The sequence below is a fragment of the Gymnoscopelus braueri genome, assembly GCF_963280865.1.
Source record: "Gymnoscopelus braueri genome assembly, chromosome: 2".
Lineage (NCBI taxonomy): Eukaryota > Metazoa > Chordata > Actinopteri > Myctophiformes > Myctophidae > Gymnoscopelus > Gymnoscopelus braueri.
In genome coordinates, this window is record NC_137604.1 from 50,413,736 (window position 1) to 50,432,264 (window position 18,529).

Consider the following 18,529-nt stretch of genomic DNA (forward strand, 5'->3'; position numbering starts at 1 on the left):
TGATTGGAGGAGAGGACACAGCCATTAAACACAGTTTGCCACGCTAATGTGAAAGAGAGATGTAAGTGCAGAGTGGCATTTGTTCATTTTAACCACTTTAACTATCGTTTTATACTTCGGCTATTCAAACATAGCATATATACAAGCTCATAGCTTGCTATGAGCTTGTAGATCTGCTATTTTTGAAGAATCTTTGTTCTTGGGGATCCCTGGAACAAAATGTTTTGAGATGTGGTGTCCGCAGCCAAATATATATCATTTTCGGGGTCCTTGACATGAAATAGTTTGAGAACCACTGACATTTGTAGAATTGGGTCCTCGGGTCTTAATGGGTTAATTGTATTTTTTCATGCCATTCAGTGGTATGTTATGTCTGGGTGTGGTTTAGTAGTGAACTTAACCTGGTTAAACTTGGGATGCAAGGATAGCATTCCCTAATCTCAGGCAACAAAACAATCAAACTCAGCAACTGCTGATGCCAATTTTGTATTAATGAAGCATAAGATATCATTTGGAACTGTTCATTTAAGCTAGCCTGGCTCCACCCCCTGAATCCTTTGCCTAGCATTCAGGGTCTGGTGACGCTTTCGATGGCGGGTGTTTCTCGGTTGAAAATCTGTACGACGAATCGGGATCGGGACAATCCAGTATGAACCAATCGCGTTGGTTCATAGTGGAGTCCCACTTTGGCCACGCCCCCATCTCAGAACTCCGCTGTATTGAGAGGGCTTTCAGACTGAATAATGGAGTGAAACGAAATGAAAATTCAGGCTGAGTGTCAGGCTACATTTAAGCCAAAATGAGCGAGAATTAACAAACATAGTAAAACTTCCCACAGCATGCATTAGGAGTGTTTATGTTTCACTTGTGTAACCGTCCACATATCATGTGAAAACCATTGTGTAACCATCCCAATATCATGTGAAAAACATTGTGTAACCATCCCAATATCATGTGAAAAACAGAAATGATCCATATGACTCAAATATCCTATAAGCCAGTAGTAGCTCTCAAACTTTTGTACTACGGACCTCCTAATAATTGATATACATTTGGCCACGGACACCCACCTGAAAATGTTTTTTAAACAAATCAATAACAGCAGATGTACAAGCTCCACAAGCTTGTATGTCTGTTATTTTTGAATAACCAACGTAATAAATATGGATAAAGTGTTTAAAATTATTGTGATGCTGCAATAACAAAATTTGCAGGGGACCCCCTGGGACCCCCTCAAGGACCCCTGAGAACCACTGCTATAAGCAGCCTCCTGTAACATAACAGACCCCCCCCCCTTCTCTCAGAGAAAGCTTTGTAAAAACAACATTCTTTCATTGTGCTATGGCACAGAGAAGGAACCACCGGCATGCCAAGCACCCAAAAAAAAAAGCAAGCAGATAATAGGGAACAAAAAGACAGCATGGTTGTTCAACAGGTCAACTTGACATACTGTAGGAAATGGTGACAGGACAGATGGAGAGGGGAGGGAGGAGGAGTGGGGTGGGAACTTCTAAGGAGGAGGAGGAGTGCGGATTACCTGAGAAAGCAAGCTGCAAGTGAGGAGGTAGGGCAGCCTGCGCCCCTGACTGGAGACTCTTATATAGATCTGAGGAGAGATGGAGGGAGGAATGGACAGATGAGGAGGGGGCGAGAAGAAAAATAAAGAGGCGGTATAATGACAGTCGACATGAGAAATGAAAGGATAAGAGTGAAGGTGGTGGTGATTACAGGGAGAGAGGTAACCGAGACGGGCACAAAAGACACGAGAGAACAAAGGAAATAGGAAGAGAGACAAGATGGTCACAGTGAGAAATCCAGAGCGGCACAGTGGAAGGTAGTGCGCTTATATTTCGGTAACGGTGTGTAACACAGATACACGACACAGACAAACATACACCCACTTGGTGAATATGCAGAGGCAATAGAAAAAACAAGTCTAAAAATTCTCGCCGCTAGCAGCTGCTAGGCTAGAGCAAAAAAAATAAAGAAGAAAATGAGTGTATGTGGCACTGGTACATAATTGTAAACAGCAGAAGCTTTGAAGTGAAATAAAAGGAAACAAATACAAATCTAAATAACAGGGTTCAATCTGCCTATTACGTTATCAGATATCATGTGTGCAACATTTTGGCCTGAGGATGGCACTAAAGGAAAGGTTTATGTCTGTTTTTTATGTTCATCTGGTTACAGTATGTCTGATTTGGCCATTTCATAAATAAATTAGGGCATTTCATAAATTAATGCCCTAATGTTGTGTGCACAAAAGTAGTGAAAATAGCAGATCTACACACTCACAACGCATCGGGTTGTGAGCGTGTACTGTAGATCGGCTATTTCACAATTGTACATATATTTTTTTTACGGTTTTGGACATGTGAGGTGTCCACCCGACAGCGACATTTCAGTGAGGCAACAAGCCTGAACAAAACTAAACTAAAGAAAACATTGGGCTATAAAAGAGGAACGGTCACGCAGTCCATTTTGCTTCAGCATAAAAGCACTGCTTGATATCTGAGCTTTGAAAAGAAAAATCAGCCTGTAATATCAAAGCCTCGTCTGTGAAACAAGCCAGGAAACGGATCAAAGAAAAACACTTCCTCCACTGCTCCTGTCTGTGCAATATCTAATATGTACAATGTAGTATACCTTTTTTTAATCCTTTTTTCCCACTCTTATCTGCTGTATAGATTTGTCTTCTACGTGAAAGTCAAATTCCTCATATGTGAACATACCTGGACAATAAACTGATTTCAACCAGGTGAAAGCAATGCATCATAGTGTGTCGTAACCCACACAAATAAAAAAAACCTACTGTTTTCAGCTAATCTATTAGTTATACGAACAGTTGCTGTGAAACAAGTTTTAATCTGGCTTTTTACACAGACGAAGCTTTGATTTGATAAGAGCTTGAGCTTAGCATGACCGTTCCCTGTTAAGCTCTTCTTCTACCCACCCATTAGCTCATTCGGCGATAGGGAGTATCCTGAGTTGGCACTGGCGACTGTGCCCATGGAGCCCACACCCGGTGCTCCGGGAGCGGTGAAGTTAAGCAGCGAGGGGAACTGGAAGGGCAGTGTGACTGGCACCAGACCGCCCAACATCCCAAAGCTCAGTGGCAGAGCAGCGGAGCTGCCCAGGAGGGCACTGCCTGCTGACGATACCTGGAGGAAGAAGAATGGAGGGGTTATGCTTAAAGGGGGTGTAAGTGATATTGTTTTGTTCAAATGATTTTTTTTTTTAATAGAATTGGTGTCCTGACCCAAAAACTGCTGATCTACAAGCTTGTTAGCATGTGGATCAGCAATTTTTGTCCACAACTCTGGCACGCAATTAAGTATAAATCTGCTGTTAGATAGAGACAAGCAATATGAGTGAGATATTAAGTATTTACAGCGGGGAGGAAAAAAGCAAATCATAAGCAGGAGGGAAAAAAGGCAGAAAAGTGGAGAGGTAGAAAAGTTGAGGTGAGCGGGGAGTCACAACACCAGAGGGGAGAGAGGAATTAGAGGTGAAAACCGAGGGAGGAAAAAGAACAGGAGAGAAGCAATAGAGGAACAGAGGGGTGACTAAGGCAGACAAATGGCTCTTTTCGACTACAAAGGCTAACAACCCATGACCTTCAATAGCCAGAATGAATTTTTATCTACGTTTGCATTATAACCAGAACTACCCCTTGAAGGGGGATGTACGTCATAAAATCTAGCCCATCTACAAGCTTGTATATCGTCCCTCTTCTGGGTTCCCAGAACTCAGGGTTTAGTACCCCCCTCTGAGCAGGGCCCAAATTTGGTTCAGAGAACCTTATCTGAAACAGAGCCATGGGGTATGGAAATAAATCTAGAATCTGTGAAATATGTTTCACGGCACATTTCAATTCACTCAGTTCTTGTAGTGGAAAAGAGCCAAAAGAGGTAACGAAACATAAATAAGTTAAACGTCACATCGTCCACCACTACAACAGGCCTCGTTTGTTCCACGCCATCTCACCTGTGCGAGGTGTGCGACTGCAGAGGGTGTGGACAGGGCACCGGACGACACGCGTCCGCCTCCCGCCTTGGACCCCTGGCCTGCCCCGCCCGCGGCCCTCTGCCTCTGACCGTGATTGGCCGAGACCAAAGAGGAAGGGGAGGGCGTGAGCTCTTGGCGACTGGACACGACGACTCCCATGTTCCCATGATTGCTGGAGTTACTGCCGTTATTAACGCTACTGCTGCCGGCGACCGACTGAGCTTTCTGGCCTCCCGCAAAGCCGTAGTTACCTTGGCTCTGCTTCCCCTGCCCCCCGCTGAAGGGGGGCCTGAAGCCGGGGGACTTCGCGGAGTACTGGTGGGAGAGCGAATTCGAGGGTGAGGAGGACGGGGAGGGCGAGGAGGAAGAGGACGAGGGAGGCGGGGTGGGGGCGGGAGGCCGAGGGGTGAGCTTAATGATTGGCGAGGCGTTGCTGCTGTGGGAGGACTTGGTGAGGGTGGCCTGCATGGGCGTGATGAAGTTGGCCTGGTGGAGGTGGTGCTGGGTCTGCTGCTGACCGGGCAGAGGGTGAGATTTACCCTGTGGGGAGTGAGAGGTGGAGAAGGCCACCACCGGGGAGAACGTCCGCAAGCACTGGTGGGAGTTGTTGGAGTTGGAGCGAGAGGAGGAGGAGGAGGTGGGGATGCTGCAGCTCATGGCACCGCCGTTGCTGCTGACGCTACTGGCTTTGGCACTATTCTTGGCCAGTCCGTGGGGGTTGCTCGCCACCACCCCCGGAGAGCTGCCGAAGCCCTTCTGGTGGGGGGGCAGGAGAGGGGAAGACGTGGGAGGCGGCCGCTGTTTGGGAGGCGACGGGGAGGGCAGCGGATGGAGCTTGTTGCTGCTCCCTCCCATCGCAGAGCCCGGCCGGTGAGTGGGCGTCACCATGGTAACGTGTCTCTGATTCTGGCTGGCGGCGGAGGAGCCCTTGATCAGGCCATAGGTGACGTCCAAGGCCCTGGAGGCCAGCGATGATGACGAGCCTGCCATCTGCAGGCGAGCCATGGAGGCCGAGGTCGAAGGAGTGGAGGAGGAGGAGGAGGAAGAGGTAGAAATAGCGGAAGGTGGAGTGGTAGTCGGCATACCCGCCAGGGGAACAGTCTCCGTCTTGGAGAGGGAATGTTGCGCTGAGGAAGTGACTGAGGCAGACAGCTGTGTGGTTGAGGAGTAGTGGGGGGTGACCGAGGGAGGGGACGAGGTGGGCATCTGGAGGGGCGGGGGGGACAGGGGGCTGTCCGAGTGGCCCATGCCCTTGGAGGAGCCGCCGTACAGGGCCAAGGCGTGGGAGATGGAGTCCAGCGAGGGAGCGGTCAGGTCCTCGTCTAGAGAGTCCGACAGACAGATGGGCTCCGAGGGTGAGGAGGGCCGTTGGCCGGCAGGCAAGTGTGGCATGGAGGTTCCCATGGCTGTGGTGGTAGCCATGGAGAGAAGGGGTCTCTGGATCCACGGGCCGTCCTAGGGAACGGGAGGCAACACGCATTTAGGCATGGAGATATGCAAGGAACAAACCCAGCATTATCCTTTAGATAATGTTGGGGCCTGTATATGTATGTACCTGTACATATACAGTATATTCAATGTCAATAAAGATGTCTTTCTCCAACCCAAACAAACTATTAATTAACTAACTAATAACTATTATATTATACTATTATAATATTAACCGCTTACGCCCGAGTGTCCCTGTTCTGGGCATGTCATAATATTTGTCAAAAATAGGCTAACGTGACAAAATGTACATGGACTTCTATAGTTTGCTACATTATCCATCTATATTGCATCAAACAACTGCCTTTGTAACACTGAATGAGGAACCAACTAAGTTTTTACTCACCTTGGCTTTAGCCCTGGGCCCTGGCACCATTCTCCTCTTGACTCTGTGTGGAGAAATATCATCTGGGTATTTAGCTACCTAAACTATAGATTAACCATTTGTTACTTTGCTTTTTAGATACCATATTTTTCATCACTCTCTTCATAAAGAAGCAACTAAAAGACTTATTAGACGTTACAGGTACAAAGAGAAGTCTGACGCGCTTCAGCCAGTAAAAGGTAGAAGGGCTTGGTGCTCAACAGATCAGACAGAATAATACCCGGGCACTTCAGGAGAGAATACCCAAATAAAATACTGGAGCACTCGACTGGTCTGCACATATTTATTATTTTGCAGGGGTGACTGACGTTTCGACTTGCGTCTTCATCAGAGCGGTTTGACTCTTGAGGAAGACGCAAGTCAAAACGTCTCTCCTTAAGTGCCCAAACTGCCCATGTATTATTCTTTCTGACTCATTAGACCTTATCAAATAGCTTGGGTTCATGTAGGAGGGTGAACACTTACAGGTTTCCAGTGAGGTGACCGTGTACCACACGACTCTCCTTCAACAGAATCCTGAGAAGAGAGGGGGGGCACAGAATGATAAGAGATCATGGATCACAGTCAGTTCTTGATTTCGGGTTCAAAAACATAAATGGAAGAAATGCGTACTTATTACCATAATGTCTGACGTTTACACGTTTTACGTTTACAAACTATTAACGATTATTTTCTTTAAGATTGTATACTTTTTATGGAAATATTATTTGCTGAACTAGATTTCATGAAAGCCTGGCAGAAATGTGTAATATTAATGTAGCTTTGACATAGCAAAAGGCTGTATTTTGTAGTTTAAAGGCCTCTACACCCCAAGGGGTTTAGTCGTATTTTGTGCAGTGTGTCCGGTGCCATCGGTGGTAGTGGGGCATTATCAGGGCCCGATCACCAAGTATGTGTAATTTGTGCGGGATTCATCTCACCCCGCACATCTCACTGCAGGCAGCACAAAGACAGTACAGACTGGGAAAAAGATAAAAGTGAGGCAGAGAGATCACTCATTAAACTGAAAAACTGGCACTGCATGGATGCAATTATGTTATAGAACACACATAATGTGTTCTATATGTGTCCGACACACTGTCAGCCGATAAAGCTTTTGATAAAGAATTTTGTGCCCCCTATATGATTATTATCTGGCAGTGGGAAAGGAGTCTGTCATGAAGCTCACAGCAGACCTCCATGTTAAGTATTTGCTTTTGCAGTTTAATATTAAAGTCAATGTTAAAGGACAAAAGTCAGTTGTAAAACCCCACCAAATGCAGGGGTGTGGTCAAAAACTCAAAGAGCTACATTCATTATTCACTACATTCGTTATCTTATTGCGAGACGTATAATGCTATAAAATAATGCTCTGGGAAAATGGCCAATCTACACACCACATGTTTCATCGTGACCGGTTATAGATCAGCTTGTAGATCAGCCATCTTCGAAATTCTTTTTTTACATCGCATGCAGAATACACACACACATACCTGGCCTGCATCCAGCCCTTGGGCCACAGTGGTTTGACTTCATTCTCCATGAAGGCCTTGAGGTATTCCTCCACAGTGAGAGAGCACTGGTTCTCCAGTTCATAGCAGCTCAGTTTCACTCGCACCAAGCTGCACAGAAGACTCCTATACACACACACACACACACACACACACAAAATAACATGATACCACACAAATTGTTATAGCTTGAAAAACAGGAAACTTTCACTTGAAATGGATCCAAATAAATGACTTTCGATGCTCGTCTTTGTTCTTTCTGTTTCTCCTTACAATTCTAATGGAAATTTCCATGCCACAATGAATGTGACCGTCGCACTATTTATGCTTAATTTATACTCCGTCATAGGGTGGTGTCGCGTAGCAGATCTACAGGATCACAGCATATTGCATTATGAGCTTGTAGATTGGCTATTTTTCAGCGTGCGACACCAGTGTACATGCTGCTATATGAAAGAAACACAAATCTGGTCTATGACATAGTTGCTGATGACATTTAGATATTCTACAAGCCGCAATGCTCCAGCCAATCAATGGACACAAAATATCATTTTCTTTCCCCCACAGGTTTTCGAAAGTGTAAATCTTTCTAATGTGTGGCAGCAGAAAAGGTCATAAATTTCAAACGTGACGCTATGAGCAAACGGCACATGCCTGAGCCTGCTGATCGGCTGCAGCACCTCGTGGTAATTACCTGAGTTTGTCATCCCAGACAAACTTCTTCCGTGGGCCCATCACCCTCTTCCCTGGTTTCTCCTCATCCTCTTCCTCTGATCCGTTCTTCTCACCTTCCTCCGACTGCTGCCTGCAAGACGAACACACACACACAGATAAACAATGAATAACCATCCAAATGTATCATAATACACAGAGCATTCTATTGGTAATCAGCAGTGAAATTGAGATGATGTGCTAGGGATGTAACGGCTATGCCATTTCACAGTATGCAGTGATTAAAGCTAAAAAATTAATAATCTCACGGCTGACAATTTATGTCAGGATAAGTCCCAATTTGCGATTTGTGAAACAGCGTGACAGGAGCCCCCCTCTGTTTCACAAACTATTAGACAATATTACAAATTATATTTCAGTATTATCATTATAAACGTAATGTTCCCGTTGTGCTAGATACAGGCTGTTGCACCAAGAAAACTGTATGTAGGGTGCAAGTGCAGCCTTGTGACTGGGTTCTGTCATTGTGGAAAAGCACGTTTTTGCCGATTTTATTTTACTGCACAGAGAACATAAACATGCTCCTGGCTTTGTGAGCTTTTTGCACCAAGCAGCTCTACTAAATTACTCCCCACTTTCCATCGTTTTCACCAAACCACGACGGTTAATACAACCATTCCGCTGTTTTAACATTGAAGATTGCGTCCCTCCCTGAGTAAAGAACCATGGAAGTACTTTAAAACAGTATACCTTTACATCCCCATGTGAGGCAAAGGCCAGACAAGAGACAGAAGGAGAGCTAATGAAGGACGTAACTGTGACAAAAGATTGTGCTATTTATGCGCCAAAAAAAAACTAAAACAAAAAGGAGGGAGTTTCCCTACTTGGCAGCCTTGGCAATGCAGTCCATGTTGTAGCGTTGTATCTGCTCCGGCATCACGCTGCACACTGCCAACTTCAGCTTCAACAGCGGCGTCCGCAGACGGTCATCCTGAAGCACAGGTAGAAAGACAGAGGGTGAGAGAGAATGAGCGAGAGAAAGACCTACTATGTAAAATGTACACGTAGACACTGATGCACTAGTATATTGGAGCGGAGAGTTTGTGTGGATTCAAATAGTTACAGCAGGTGAACATTTTTATATCAGTAGAAGGCTTCGTTTTGGGGTCATACAGAAGGAACTCATGCAGCCAGCAATCATCCCGACTCCAACACCGACATACAATTGGGAATGAGAAAGCGTCATGAGACTTGGCACTTACTGCTGCACGCTCTTCCCTTGACCTTTCTAAATTTAGTTTGTTCCATTAAATGCCCTCTTGAGAAAGAGTAATGGCTGACGGTCAACCCTGTAAAAAAAAAACACTCAACTCCACAATGAGGGCATATTTCATTTTCCCTCAGATGAGCAGGACTCACCTGGATGTTAATGCTCAACTTCTTGAGGCGTTTGAGGAGGGCTTCCTTGTTGCAGGGCACAAAGGCCTCCAGGTGGGAGTAGATGCCAGAACGCACCTCCTGCGGTTGTTCCTGCACCTGCAGCTCAATACTGGTGACAGAGAGAGGGACAACGACAATGAGCAAGGGATAAGTATGAAGGGATAGATGGGGTCGCAGAGGGATAATGAATAATAAATATAACTGATTAAAGATTATCAAAGATTATGATAGGGTGTGAGAGAATGAGGATGAATGAGGAGAATCAAATGCACAATATCCAAGGCGGAGCGAAAGATTAAACCAAGTAAAACTAAACCGGCTCACGCAACAACAGAGAGGCAAAAGAACAGGTGAAAGAGAGAGTGAGAGGAGAGAAAAGGAGAGAGAAAGAGTAGACAACTAATAGTGCTTTAAAGGCTGTCACACTCACTCCAGTAAGATGTTATTCATGTCCAGGGTGAAGAATTTCTTCCTGCCCTCTTGATCAAACTGACGTGAGGCCTGTGGGAGAACAAGCCGAGTCAGCAACCACTCCATACGCCCACCCATACAGTTGCATATATACACACACACACACACACACACACACACACACACACACACGCACATATACTTCATCTCACGGGGGCACCAAGACCTACCCCCCACCCCACCCCTCCGCAAGACAGCGATAAGACAAATCACATACAGACCCACATTAAATATATCATACTGAAACTCAGGCATACAGCCTTTTCTACCACTCTGTCTTTCCAAATGTATTCCTTTTCGCCTCAGTTGCTTATCCTCGTTTGCTTCATGCCTTACATTTGAACTACTTTCGCATTTTTAAACCAACCTAAAGCACAGGTCTTCCAAATGGGGGCTGTCAGGTGGTGGCAAGGGGCCAATTGGAATGGAGAGGAAAATAGATTAGTATGCATTGTGAGCTTGTAGATCAAGCTATTTCTATATATTTTTTACAATAGGGGGACGTAGCCAGAGATCATGGCTATTTGGGGGTCTTTGGCATGGAAAGGTCTGGGAACCCCTGACTTAAAGTGGAATCCATGGAGTTTATTCAACTCCGACAGTTGCACTGAGTAAAGAAACTGAAAGACTGAAGCTTCAAACTTGGAAGGTATGTTTCTCTTGTGCCTCAGGATTGAGGAACACATTGGATCAATTGGAACGACTGGATCAATTTTCCACCTGTACAGTATTCCTATTTAAATGCAGCCATATGACTAATAAAATTATACAGGACCACATGATTTCACAAACTCGAGTCCAGAAATAAGCAACGGTCGACTCACCGTGCGTAGGTCCTCAATGCGTTTGATAAGAGGAGCAGGCACTCCATCAGGCAGTGGAGGTGGAGAGAAAGGACCACTGGAAGCCCCCAGACCCCGTGCCTGGCCACCACTTGCTGCTTTGTTTGCTGGGACTCCAACTCCCAGAAGGCCGTTCTCCCTGGCCGCCGCCATAGCATGCTGCGGGGCAGAGTCCAGCAAGCTGAAGTCCAGGTCGCCAAGGAGGTCCTGCAGTTCCTTCTCGCTGGCCGAGCCCAGCAGCGACACCATGGCGGGGTCTGAGGTGAGATCGGCCAGGGAGACGTTGTCGCTGTTGGCCACATTGCCAAGGAGGAGATGAGAGTTGGAAGCCAGCAGCAGGTTGGTTGAAGCGACCGAGTGGGGGTTGTTGGGCAGGCCCGTCTGCAACGCGTTGGGGTTCCTCTTCCTCAACTCCTCCTTCTCCCGCGTGAAGCGACGGAGCATGGCCGCCAGGCACAGCGAGTCCTTCATCAACTTCTTCCTCTTCTTCTTCTCCGGCCGGTGGAGGTTGAGGGGCAATCCTCTGTTGAAGAAAGGGGTAAATAATGACATTTCGCTCAACACACGACATGGCCCGGGAGCACTTTGATAGTATCTGGACAGACACCTCGGTTGACAACAATAAATAACATGCAACCCTACTGTTGCCAGTAGTGTTTGGAGAAAAGCGACAACACAGTTGTGCATCACTCCCTCCCTCCCTGTGGCAAATTTGAGTGAATGATGTGCAGCCAATCTTTTCATAAGACTACAGATTACTACAACCTTTTCAGCTGACATAGGAACAGATGCAGGAGTTAGTCCATGCTGCAAACAAAGAAACAATCACCGACAGGTTGAACTGCAGGTTTTTCTTAAGACCATTTAAGCCCAATTTTGAAAAGATTATCTTACCAGCTCACTAACACATTGCATCGCAACACGTTGTGAGCTTGAACAGTAGATCTGCTATTTTACAAAACAATTCTGAAATAATCGTCTAGAAAGACATTCCCAAAATAAGGCCATAGAGTATGTCGCAGTCGGCAGTGTTACTTCATGATCCATGTATGTGAGGGCACAGATAAGAGCATAGTATCGCAAAGACGTACATAGTAGAGCATTATTACTGTGTGAAAGGTGGAGAAATGTGTCATCAAATAAGGTATCTAGTATGTCCTGCAAGACAATCGTTTCTCCAAAAAATATTCGCTTTCCTGTTCCAGGAACAGAACAATTTTTCAAGAGAAATCTTGAGCAATTTCAAGCATTTGTAATTAACTATAGTATCTACAGCTTTTCTTGAGTAATTAAGTAATTGGCATCTTATATTTGCATTTTGTACCGGCCATTATGGCAGATCTGTTTTTAGTTCGCCCTCACAAATGTTTTCCGATTTGTGAAGCTTTTGTTTGTTTCAAATAGATAAAGATGCTACTTGTCTGGTGTAATAAGAAAATTAAATAAAATAAAATGGAGGAAACAAACATGCCGGCCTAGAATGACAGGCACGTGCGCATACAGTGGAATCAATCTTTATAGAGTTTGCTATATTCATTATGGATATCATAATCTTTGAGAGAGAGAGAAAAAAAAAATCAGTCGATACTGGCTTGTCTGCCTTTCTGTGCTCCAATTAAAATATCTGAATCGGTATCTGCCTTGAAAACTCCATCAGAGGCCCTCTGATATATTCAAACAAAAGAATGTATACCGCCAAAAAAACAATCAAACCTTTTAACTGACAGAACACAAAAAGGCAAGTCAGAATATACTCCATTATAAGAGGCATTCTATCCAAGTCCTCACCCTTGTTTAGGTACTCTATTCTTCCTGGGTTTCTTCTCTTCCAAACTGTTCACTTCTTTCTTCTTCCTCCTTTTAATCACCTTCTCATCATCGTCATCGTCATCATCAATGACAATCTGAAATAAGAACACAAACAGTCTTTGTCAACTCCAGCAAGTAGCACAACAAAACGTCACAGTGTGGGGTATGTCCCATGCCTTACAGAAAAGGCTAGGGAGCACTTTGTGTGTAGGCCAGCATTTCTCTAAGAGATTTCTCTTGGCATGATGCTTCAGCCCCGTCAGCCATCTTTAGACCATTAACTATCTGCTGTAACCAACACAAATTACATTTTGGCCATGTGGCTGTTCATACAGTGGGCTAAGCCCACCAAACCAAAGAAGTGGAAGGGGATACACACTGGTGCGTGTGTGTGTGTGTTCATGGGTAGGGTTCCAACATATTTCTGCCAACCTTATTTCATTATGTTTGCCTGACTTGTGGGAAATGCAGTACAATTTCATAGACCAAATTTATTGCCATCTATTTGAAAAGCTGTCTTTTTTTTCTAGAGTAACATTAGCCGACTTAATGATCCCATGCCTTCTTTTGACCAGCTACAACTATGACTTGGCAATAAGTACATTTGTGATGTGGGTATAATTACTTGAACATCGCTGAAAATAAAAATAAAGGGGGAAAGAAATCCATAATACTTCCAAAACCTTTTTATAACAGTATAATAACCTTTCTGTGGCTGGAAACCCCAATTTTCAAATTCCATGACTTTCACAGCTTTTCCACGATGGCAGAAACACATTAATTTTCTTAACATAGTGTTAGTGTTATTAGTCTCACCTTGGCCCCCTCTTCTCCCTCAGTGTCAGAGGCTGGTCTGAACTGCAGTGTGCCTGTATTGATGTAGAATCCTCCTAACTTAGTGGTCAGAGAGGCAGGCACCAGCTCATCGTACTGAAAGAACAAGTCCATATGAGACAGTACATGTAAGAACTTATGTTTCAAATGTAGTCAATATTAGAGGTAAATAAAATAAATAAAATAAGAAATCCTTAAGGAACAGAACTGAGGACAACCCATACATTTAAAAATGTTTTCAAAAGTCATTCCACCATCAGTGGGGACAAGCATGGCAATATATCCTGGTTACTTCCCATCAAATGTTTTATAATGCCATTTTCCACATCAAAAATAAGAATAAGCAAAGCTAACCAAAAATGTTTTGTGACAATTGTGTTCACTGAAAATGAAAGATGTGTGTCCCAAAACAAAAAAGAAACCTGTAATCCGCATTTCAAAAAGCAACATGCTTTCGTAGACGGGAAAATACACAAAAGAAATGATGGCAATGGGGAGGCAGGAATATCTTATAAAAACAAACACACCATTAAAGCTAAACTAATTTTGGAGGCATTGGGGACAGACAATCAACCAGTTTGTGGGTATTCAGAAACAAACTGCAGCTGATAAAAAAAATCCATACAAAAGAAGTGAATTGTAGCCACTACAAAGTTTTAAACCGTGAATACAGAGCAACTGTCAAATGAAAAACAATAACACATCCCAGGGTAGATATGAGCAAGACAAATGTATGGGTCGTGATTTCAGACTGGCACATTCAGTTCAGGTGCAAACATGCACATGGAGTCTAATTTTTGAAATGTAGCTGACGGTACCATGTCTGTCTTAAAGAATCCAATCACAGAAATAAGCAGCAAACACGGGATGATCTCAACTTACAAAGAACAAGACTATGCAAACAGCAGAACGGATATGGGAACAGTACAGAGCAGAGGGACAGAACTATAGAGGAATATAATAAATTATAATAAATGTATTGACTTAAGTTTTTAATATATTAGGACTGCAACTTTTTATGACAAGTCAACAAGTGAAACATTTATTTTAAAAAATGCAATGAATCGCAACATATTGAAGAATTGTGATCTAACCAAATCGTGGCCCAAGAATCATGATCGGTCGGGTGCTTCTCACCCTTAGAGTTAAGCCTAATTTATACTGTTTTGCACAATGGTGTGAACTGCTGGAAATAACCCATTTTCAGGAAAATACATGACGTGAAACATCAAGTTTTTTTAACCATGCATATATTAGGTTTTAGCTGTCAAAAAGTACATTATAATTTGGACATGAAGGAAAATGGCATCGATGTTGATGGAGTAGGATACTCACAGCTTCTGAATTGTCAATAAATGGGTCCGTCTCATCATAACCAAAGCCTATATCAATCAGGTCTTGCATTCTGTCTTTCTTCTTCCCTGCTGTGCTGTTGCTCTACGGAAATGAAAAGGTCAAAACACAGAACACAAATATTTTAACACATGAAACTTGTGAGGACATTCCATTTAGATGACAAGGTAAGCAATGCTTGGAGAATAGAAAATAGATTTCCATTCATAAGAATAAGACATGACTTTAAAGATATAATAAATACAATGAAACATAAGAAGGAAAAAATACAATCTCTTTATTGATTGCGGCCCCAACATAATGGACCGTTTCCAAAGTGAACACTGAAAACATTTTCCCATTTTGGAGAATTTTGCCTATAGACCTATAGGCGAAATTCTCCAAAATGGGAAAATGTTTTCAGTCTTAGTAAGGACATCTGATTAAAAATATAAATAATTAAATACAATTATTATAATAACTAAATAATCCATAAAAGAAGAACATATGAATATCAACACATACAATCAACAAAATATTTTACCCACAACATACAGTAATTGGTTAACAAACCTTAACAAAAACAAGACACATAAAGCACACAAGTACAATGACATCAACATAATACGATACGATAATAATTTATTGTCAGTTCACACTGAAATTTGTCTTGCGACAGATCACAGATTATAAAGTTCATGAATAAATAAATAAATAACTTACATATTTGTCTTCAAACTTTTTGGCCAAGGCCTCAAGCTGCAGTCGCTCTCTCTCGTCATCATTGAAGGGGTCACTGGAATTTAGGCCTGGATTCTGAATTGGAGGATTCTGAATTGGAGGATTCTTCTGAATTGGAGGGTTATTCCTTTTCTGTAATAAAGATAAGACCATTAATGAATACCACTTAATGTCATTGTTGAAAACTTTTAAAAGTCATAGACCCTTTACAAACAAAGTGCCAATAATGGTTGAAATTAAACACAAAATGATTCAACATGTGGGGCATGCATTCCTCTGCATCTAAATATATTCGTACATAATGATAACTCAAATGCATAAAATGCCGGGGGAAACGTCCCAGTTTTGCCAAATTAAAAATGTCCACTGTGCAAACACACACAATAAGTGCTAAATCTGTATCATCTATAACTGAACCGTGCAAACAAAACACTGTCATGATCAGATAGCAGCACAGCAGTGACATTTGCCTTGGCTCCTACATCCTGGTACTTTACTTCCATCAGCAATGCTCTCTGAGTCTAATCTATCACCCGCAGCCAGAGGGCCAAACTGCATGTGGCATTTTCAAGAGCTGTGTAATGGCTGTATGACTAGGCTGTTGCTGGGCAAGTCTATAAGTGTGTAGGACAGGTAGCAGGACCAGATAAGCATGACCGTGTCATGTGCAGAGGAGGGAGAGGTCCTGTCTAACAACTAACGCATGGGTCTTCAACAGGGGGTCCGGGACCCCTAAGGGGGTCCTCAGAGTTACTGCAGGGGGGGCACCAAATCTTTGTGTGATGGGATATATATTTTCACATTAACCACTTGAACCCTATAGCATCCCTATTCTTTGGAGAACTTTAGCCAAAAATAGCATACAAGCTTGAGGCGTTGTGAACTTGTAGATCGGCTATTTTTGGCAAAGAGGTTTGGTGTAGAGGGGGGAAAAGAAGACAGAGTGAAAGGTCAGGTTTACGAAGTATTGACGTGGTTAACGGTCTGAAAATAAACATTAGCATGAATCCAACATACACTGATGACAGTGCTGTCCAACAAGTCTATGAATCTATCTATGAAATCTATGAAGAAGTTTAATCTCGAACACAATATGTACTGGGGGGGGGGTCCCTGCTTCATCTCTCTGTCAACTAACTAACGGGTCCTTGGGCTGAAAAACGTTGAAGACCCCAGTAACTACTACTAACGTACTACCATGTTTGTGCCACAGCTGAAGTTGCAAATAACAGTCTCTGCTGATCGGACAGACAGAGAGAGAGAGAGAGATAGAGAGAGAGAGAGAGAGAGAGAGAGAGAGTGGACGGACGGACGGGCTGGGTGGATGGATGAATGGTGGTCAAACTGGTTGTCTTTTGTGTTGAAGTCCATGAATGGACACCACCACGCTAGTTCATGGAAGGACAAGGTGCACTTCCCCCCCTAAAGCGATGACAAGTCCCTCACAGCACTTCCCCGTGCGTCAAAATGAACTCTAGACTCCCGGATCCCTGGCCTAAAAGCCCTAAAAGAGAAGTCCTACCTGGATTTTATTATAAAATGAACTCTAGACTTTCCAGATCCCTGGCCTATAAGCCCTAAAGAGTGGTCCTACCTCGATAAAATGAACTCTAGACTCGCAGATCCCTGGCCTATAATAAGCCCTAAAAGAGACGTCCTACCTAGAGGATATTATTATAAAATGAACTGTCTCTTAGCCTCCCAGATCCCTTGGCCTATAAGCCCTAAAAGACAGAGGTCCTTTTACCTGGATGTTTTTGATGAGTTCTCCATAATTAAACTCGGCCGACGCGTGATCACTGGGCTCGCGCAGAGAGAGGTTCAACCGCATCGTGATCTTCTTCCCCTCAGCCTTGTTGTCCCTCAGGTCGAGGCGACCATTATTTCCAACAACTACTCCTCCTGCCCCGGCGGTCGCTGCTGCTGCTGCTGCTGTCGCCGCTCCGTCGTCGTCGACCTCCTCCTCCTCGCCGCTGTCTTCATCAAAGTTGACGTCGTCCTCGGCCTCCTCCTCGTCCTCCTCGTCGTCCTCCTCCAGCCGGCGTTGTTTCCTAGACTCCGTGGCCGATCCAGCGGCGAAGGCCGAGAGGGTGACAAACTGTACTTTTCTCGGTTCGGCCATTTGGATGAGCTGAGCTCTCTGCCTGCCTCTGCTCCGCTCCGGACGGACAGCGACACAAGCTGCTGCTACTTTCGGCTGAAAACTACTCCTAAATGTTGTGGGTTTAAAGGGTGTTTCTAGGCTACTTTAGGGCTTCTAGATGGATGTCAGGGCCGCTTCCGCACCACACGAGTCGAATTCCGGGCGGTGTGACGGTCGGGGAAAAGTTGTTTTTTCCGTGGCTGCTTGCATCCTCAGAATGTTGCTATGATGGGACCTCAGACATTCAGACATTCACAGGAGCCATCTTGGATTTTCGGGAGTAAATAAAATATCAGCGTGAGGTCACCACTGGGCCTGCGCGGCGGCGCGTGCGGCCACAACGGAAACTACGTATACGTGAAAGCGAGCAGTGTTGCCAGATGTTGCGAAAGAAACAAGCGTGAAAACAAGCCCAAACGAAGTGACTGTTTGAAAATTGCCTACAAGCTCGCATATGCAATGAGTTGTGAGCTTGTAGATCTGCTATTTTCAAAGATTTTTTTTTGAAAATGTAGGAATATTTTCAAATCCACGCAATCTTGTATGGGGCTCAGACTCTCTGGCACAAAACATTTTCAGAAGGTTGGGTAACAAATATGTTATTTTGGGGGCCCTTGACATGAAAATGTTTGAGAACCACTGGTTTAAACAACATTAGTTAACAAGCCCAAATAGGCAACTATACTTTAGAGACAAGCTCAAAAAACCGCAACTACCAATAATGTATACAAGCAACTTTACAGAAGAACAAGCCCAAGGTCGCTTATAATAGGCGGACATGGCAACACTGACGTAAAGCGAGGGGAGGGAGGGGGGATCCGCGTTGTCCAATCACCGTCTGCCCCCTCCCATACCTAAACCCCGCCCCTATCAC

At 44.1% G+C, this 18,529-nt stretch overlaps 1 protein-coding gene across 1 annotated transcript in view; it reads right to left on the bottom strand.

Moving 5' to 3' along the window:
* The window catches only part of LOC308097325 (uncharacterized protein), a 19,957-nt gene extending 2,031 nt beyond the window's left edge, over nt 1-17,926 (bottom strand). Inside the window, exons 1-16 of the mRNA XM_080445058.1 lie at nt 17,260-17,926; nt 15,495-15,644; nt 14,775-14,876; nt 13,422-13,535; nt 12,585-12,700; nt 10,779-11,319; nt 9,914-9,984; nt 9,463-9,592; nt 8,928-9,034; nt 8,066-8,176; nt 7,354-7,497; nt 6,347-6,397; nt 5,843-5,885; nt 3,988-5,463; nt 2,954-3,161; nt 1,538-1,606 (exon numbers count right to left, since the gene is read on the bottom strand). Coding sequence (XP_080301184.1) covers nt 1,538-1,606; nt 2,954-3,161; nt 3,988-5,463; nt 5,843-5,885; nt 6,347-6,397; nt 7,354-7,497; nt 8,066-8,176; nt 8,928-9,034; nt 9,463-9,592; nt 9,914-9,984; nt 10,779-11,319; nt 12,585-12,700; nt 13,422-13,535; nt 14,775-14,876; nt 15,495-15,644; nt 17,260-17,634 — 3,808 coding nt within the window. The 5' untranslated portion in view covers nt 17,635-17,926. The remainder of the gene's footprint in view (nt 1-1,537; nt 1,607-2,953; nt 3,162-3,987; nt 5,464-5,842; nt 5,886-6,346; nt 6,398-7,353; nt 7,498-8,065; nt 8,177-8,927; nt 9,035-9,462; nt 9,593-9,913; nt 9,985-10,778; nt 11,320-12,584; nt 12,701-13,421; nt 13,536-14,774; nt 14,877-15,494; nt 15,645-17,259) is intronic.
* Nucleotides 17,927-18,529: the final 603 nt, after the last annotated feature.